We start from the raw sequence: 6099 nt of genomic DNA, 5'->3' as shown, positions 1-6099 counted from the left end.
GCACGCTGAAGACAATGGTTTCATGAGTGGAGTGCGTTCTTTTTTCGTCAAAGGTTTGCTGGCTGAAGGAAGAAGCCCAAAGTCCTCTCTGATTTTCCGCCACCTTTCTAGGATTCCTCTCTGAATTAGGAGTCCTTGTTACGACAATTAAAACTTTGTCATCATTTTAAAGGACAACTTCTAAGGAAACCCTGCTGGGAGAACCTGGCAGGGGGAAGACCTCCAGAATTACTTGGAAAGTCTGCATATGGAGGGCGGGACTCTCTCCAGGTGAGGTCTCGGATAGGAAATCAAAAGAAAGAGAGGGATCTGAATGTACAAAAGTAAAAAAGAAAGTTCCCTAAAGCGGAAAGGAGGTTTGGGGAGCCACAATGAGTTGGAAGAAGTACAAGGCGGAGGGGCCGGGCACGGTTGCCAGGCCTAATGTCATTTCTGCAGGGAGAGGGCCTCCGCACCCGGGTTGAGTTCCCAGAGGCGCGAGACATGCTGTCTGCAAAGATCCCCTAGGCAATTCCGGAGCCTCCTTTTGCATCACTAGGACCAGAAAACAGAAACTCCACTCCATCTTGCGCATAGCCTGGGGAATCCAATTTAGCCTGGGAATCTCAACGCGAAGCCTCAGAGCGCACGCTCCAGGCCGCAGTCCCCGGCACCCGCCGGGGAGTCCCGGGAAACACAGCCGCTTCCCGCAGTCCAGTGTCTCTCGCTCCCCATTGGCCCCCCCGGTGCCCGCCCCCCGCTGTCCACTCCCCCTCCGAGGCCCGGGAGTGGCGTCAGCACGCCCGCTGAGCGTGGGGTTTAAATACCCACTAGCGGGAGCCCCAGCGCGTCTGGTCCCGGGTGTGCGGTCCGGGCAGGCATCCCAGCGTCGCGGGAGAGCGGCCGATCCTGGGGAATCCTGCGGAGCGCGCGGCTCCTCGCTCGACCGCCGATGACTCCAGAGCTCGGTCCCAGGAGCAGCCCAGGCAGCATCCCGGCGCTCCGCCGAGCAAGAGTGGATGATCGCACATCTAACCGTCTCCATTGCGGGAAGCCATGAGCTGTCTGGATGTTATGTACCAAGTCTACGGTCCTCCGCAGCCTTACTTCGCAGCCGCCTACACCCCCTACCACCAGGTATGTGTCCCGAACCTCGGGGAGAGTGGCGCCTCCCCGAGCAGCGCCCTGACTCCCAGGTTCTAAATGCCTTAGCACACCGGGACACCCACCTACCAGGCGTCTCACAGGAGGCTGGCGTTGTCCGGGATGCTGAGTGCTGCCACCAGCTTGGTTAGCTGAGCTAACCCATTAGCTTACCAGTGTGATGTCTTGAGAGGTAGCTAAATCCTATTACTTTACATCGGTCTGGGTCATCTCGCAGATCATTAGATCAGGATGGTGTGGTCTGGATTTTCTTCTTACACTTTGTTAGAACTCCCGATTCTTCCAAACGCAGTGTAGGTACAAGTAGCTACAGCAAAGCAAACATTGATTCTAAAGGTGAAAGTAACAACAAAGCACAAAGCAAAGGCTAGGTTTCTTCAGCCGGGTTGCTCAGATCTGAGTACTTATCCTTCAAATTATCCGAAGAATACTACTTTCAACAGTTCATTCAAGGAGCAGCAGATTCGTTTCCAAGAGCGCCCCATAGAACACATTGATCTTGTCCTCTTTCCTTTACAAAGTTATGGGGAGTAAGTAATAATTGGGATGCAACTGACTTTACAAAGGCACAGTCACTGAATTGGGAAGCCCTGAGAATACACTTTTAAGATCTCTTAACAGCTGCTTTTGCAAACTCTTTTTTAACTCTCATTTAATTGGGTTGCCTTCTCTTCACCTGGATGCATCCAGTAGAATTCTCTATTGCCCTCCAACTCCTCAGCAAGGTAGCAGAAACTGAGGATGTAATCTTGGAAAAGTGCAAGATCCTAGGCACAGAAGCCAGGTTTGGACTCCTGGTGAGAGCCCCTGGACTCCTGCTTTATGTCTATTGAAATAAACCCTAAATGTCCAGTGCCAAGTGGATGCTTTCATCAATTCTTCCTGTAAATTCAGAAGGTCTGTCCTGATGAATTCCTGATAGACTTGTTGGGTTTTGCTGGTTTATCCTCCCTCTCCCCTTTTCACTTTGGAGTTTATGTAGATTCGATGTTTATTTCAGAGTGAAGGTCATCAGAGTACCTTTCTGTAAGCCAAGTGGGAACATGGTATTTAGGAAGTGGTTATATTGCTAACTAACTTTAGTGTCTGGGTGCCAGACTCTTGAGTTCCTTTCCTGGCTGAGACTATGGCAAATGAGAAAGAGATGGATTTGTTGCCTGTGTACTTGTTCTTTTCTGCTCCACTAAGTTGGTCTGATCTGTTGCACTAAGATCTTCATTCATTTTTGCAAGACCCAGTCACATTTAGTGGCTATCTCTGCCAGTATTCAGTCCATTGCTCGTTTCAAAGAAAATGTTCTCAGCAGCTGCTTGGTTTTAAAGTCATTCTTAGCCATCATCATTTACCCAAGACTTTTTTCTGTTCATTTTTACTGCTTGTTTTCTCACTGTACTCAGAGTTTGTAAGGGTAGAAATGTCAATAGCCCTGGGCTGGGTGGTTTTTTTTCTCCTTTAAGAGGAAATTAAACACACACACACACACACACACACACACACACACACACAAAACAACAAAACTAAGACTTTTAAACCATTTGTAGGTGACCAAATAAATATCAACTCACACTTACTAATCCCCAGACACAATGTTATTTCACATTTTTAATCTATACAATTCATTCCTAAATAGAATTATTTCCAAGTTTCTGAGGTAGTTTTTCGTTTGCATTCCTAGTTGAACAGAGTGTTATTCTTCCTGCTCCATCATGGGATACATAATCCTGCACCTTGTCCCTTTATCCTGGTTTCTCAGGCAAAACCTTCATGTCCTAATTGGACTTGGGCCCCCTGATTTTAAAAATGTATATAACCCTTAGCAGTGCTATGACATCAAACTGAGTTCATGACTGCACATGGGGCTCTTCACCTTGATGTCTTTCAAGATCTTTCTGATCTTCAACCTGACTGCAACTCCAGGAAAACAGAGGCACCAAGGAAGCTGATTTGTCTCTCATGAAGTCCACATTCATTCTGCTGCAGATTCTTTCCGTGTGGGCCAGTCTATTGCTAGTTTATTATGCTGAGAACACAAGGTTTAGGGACAGGCACAGATGAGAGTTTCTCATCTTGGATGCTTGGAGGTCAGGACAAGGGACTGCAATGTGAATATAATTTGTCATCTCTTTCTGAAACCAACATCTCTATTCTTTCTTTTTCTGAACAGAAGCTAGCCTATTACTCCAAAATGCAAGAAGCCCACGAGTGCAACGCCAGCCCCGGCAGCAGCGGCAGCGGCAGTTCTTCATTTTCTAGCCAAACTCAGGCCAGTATAAAAGAGGAGGAAGGCAGCCCAGAAAAAGAACAGCCACCAGAGGCAGAGTACATCAACTCCCGCTGTGTTCTGTTCACCTATTTCCAGGGGGACATCAGCTCCGTGGTGGATGAGCACTTCAGCAGGGCCCTGAGCCAGCCTAGCAGCTACTCCCCCAGCTGTACCAGCAGCAAAGCACCAAGGAGTTCCGGGTCCTGGCGGGGTGAGTATGAGGAGCCTGGGGTCCATTTACTAAGGACTGTGGAGATGCTCCTGAAAAAATACTGGGTGTCAGAGAAGGGTTGTATTGTTGTTTGTTATGTATCATCCAGTCAGAGCCAACCCATAGCTGACTCTCCAATGGGTTTTCAGAGGCAGTAAATCCACCGGAGAATACTGCCCATCTTTCTCTCTCAGAGCAGCTGGTGGATTCAAACCTTATGTCTGGGTTGGCAGTGCAGCTCCTTACTACTAGGACACCAGTGCTCCGTAAGAAAAGTGTAGAGAGAGGCATTTGAAGAGGTGAAATAAAAACTAAAGAGGAAAAGGCACTGGACTATGACCTCTTCTTGAAGACCAGAGCAGGGTAAGGACCTAGAAAAAACACTCCTATTGGAATTGGGAGACTGTATTTGTATGATTCGACCACTTTCTAATAGTTTGACCTTGCATAAATCTCTTTAAGTTCTTGACATTTACCATTCTCTAAATTAGAAAAATTACTTAACTATTCCTAGAGGTTGCTGTAAGATTCATATTTGTATTATATATAAATACATGGTAGAAATCCAAGGCTTCCCATGTTCTCCCCAAACTAGGGGAGTAAAATCTTTGTGTTTGTTAATTTAGGGAGAAAAATGGGCACTCTCTTCCCATGTTATTTACTGCCCTTGAAAACCCGCTGGAGGGTCAGCAGTGAGTCAGTTCCCACTCTAGGGCACACAACACAACTATCAACACGTGACAATTTAGAGGGCACTTCTTCAGTTTCTAAAATATTGCCCTAAGAAGAAAACTCCCAGAGTTCTGCCAGTACAGCTTGCTGAAGGATGTCTAATACAGCTCACTTCATATGCTGCTTTGCTAACCAAAAGATTCAAATCCAAGAAGAAGGTCTCTCTCTCTGTAAAATTTACAACTTCAAATAAGATTTACGGCTTTAGAAACCTGTTGGAAGGTTGCTATGCTAGGTTCCAATTGCTTGGGAAATCTTGAAGCAGAAAATATCTTTTAATCAAGAAAGTGAAGCAGCAAAGAAATGAAAATGCAGGTAGTACCCAAGCATATCTAAGGGTTTGGGGGGATGTCATGGTACATCCCCATTTTATTTTTCTCCCCAAAAGGCTTCACATTAGCCTGGGGAGATGAAGTCATAAAGGGGTCTTCCCTCTATCCTGAGTCCACATCTCACCCTCCCTTTATAACTATCTGGTAAAGTTTTTGGTGGTGGGAATCATTTGGTAAATTTTCTCACCAGGTTTAGAGTTCTTTATGTGAAAAGGGAGGGCTTTAATGAAAATTACATATATAACATTTGTCAGGGGAGAGATGATATTCTCATTATGTTATTATTCTAGCAGTTTGCATAAGGCTTGCATAGACAATAGCCACAAATACTCATTTTAATTACAGAACAGTCTTTTTATTATTCCTTAAATATTTTAAGCAGGAAGCCTATTCATTTAAAAAGAAAGCATTTTCGACTGCCCACTATGTGGTGCAGATTCCTTCCCTATGGGAGATCCCAGATAAGGTCTTATGAAATAAGTATCTTTCCTTACCTCACTAAAGACTTTAATTTGAATGCTGCTTTCTTAAAAGATGTCCAAGGTATTTTGGAAACAAGTGACACTGACCAAAATAATTGTAATTCCTGGTGTCATTTTATCTGATGCAGAAAGTTTAATTAAAACTTAAAAGATCTCTAGTCTCTTCTGTTAAAATGATACAACTGCCCTTTTAATATTGCTCACTCGGTGCGTTGGAACCGCCTCATAGCGGGTCCTCCACTGGGTTTTTAAGGCTGTACATGTACAGAGAGGCCTTTGGGTTGACAGTGCATCTGCACGCCACCAGACCAGACCACGATATCTCCGCTTTTTGTTCAAAATATTTTTTAGTTCCTGGGGGGAAAAATAGTTGAAAGATTTGTAGAAAGGCTATTAAGGGAGGTGGCCATCTTCAGAGTAGAGGCATCTTGAGCTTCAGAGGAGGCTGCGGGTTGGAAAAGGAAGCTGTGTCTGCCCCAAGCAGCGGGACTCAGAAATGGTGACACTCACGCTGTGGTTTTTAATTTTGGGCGCAGAGCCTCCCTGCTCTACCATTCGCCTACCGCCGCACTGGGGACGCTTCGGCGGAAGTCCGAGGAAGCGGGGATCCCCAACTGTTTTTTTCTGGAAGCCCCCAGTGTGCGGGACCCAGGCCTTGCTTTCACAGGTGGCGGTTCCGTAGGAAACACATTGTCCCAGGGGCGGAAGCTGCGCCACCGGCCACTGCTCTCCCGCTACTTCTGCCTCCATAGTCCGCCCTCGGCGGCGCGGGGTCGAGCCTCTCCTCCCTAGGCCCTGACGAGCTTCCCCTCTCTCTTCCTTTCTTCTCTGCTTTCCCGGCCTGCAGACGGCTCCTTCCCGATGAGCCAGCGCAGCTTCCCCGCCTCCTTCTGGAACAGCGCGTACCAGGCGCCGGTGCCCGCGCCGCTGGGCAGC

The 6099-nt window shown here is 46.9% G+C and overlaps 1 protein-coding gene across 1 annotated transcript in view; it reads left to right on the top strand.

The window, feature by feature from the left end:
- The first annotated feature begins 900 nt into the window (after positions 1 to 900).
- The window catches only part of VGLL2 (vestigial like 2 (Drosophila)), a 6985-nt gene continuing 1786 nt past the window's right edge, over positions 901 to 6099 (top strand). Inside the window, exons 1-2 of the mRNA XM_006879006.1 lie at positions 901 to 1116; positions 3308 to 3617. Coding sequence (XP_006879068.1) covers positions 1036 to 1116; positions 3308 to 3617 — 391 coding nt within the window. The 5' untranslated portion in view covers positions 901 to 1035. The remainder of the gene's footprint in view (positions 1117 to 3307; positions 3618 to 6099) is intronic.

Source organism: Elephantulus edwardii, unplaced genomic scaffold (assembly GCF_000299155.1).
Source record: "Elephantulus edwardii isolate Elephantulus edwardi_28Jun2011 unplaced genomic scaffold, EleEdw1.0 scaffold00002, whole genome shotgun sequence".
Classification (NCBI taxonomy): domain Eukaryota; kingdom Metazoa; phylum Chordata; class Mammalia; order Macroscelidea; family Macroscelididae; genus Elephantulus; species Elephantulus edwardii.
This window is presented reverse-complemented; position numbering and strand designations above follow the sequence as displayed.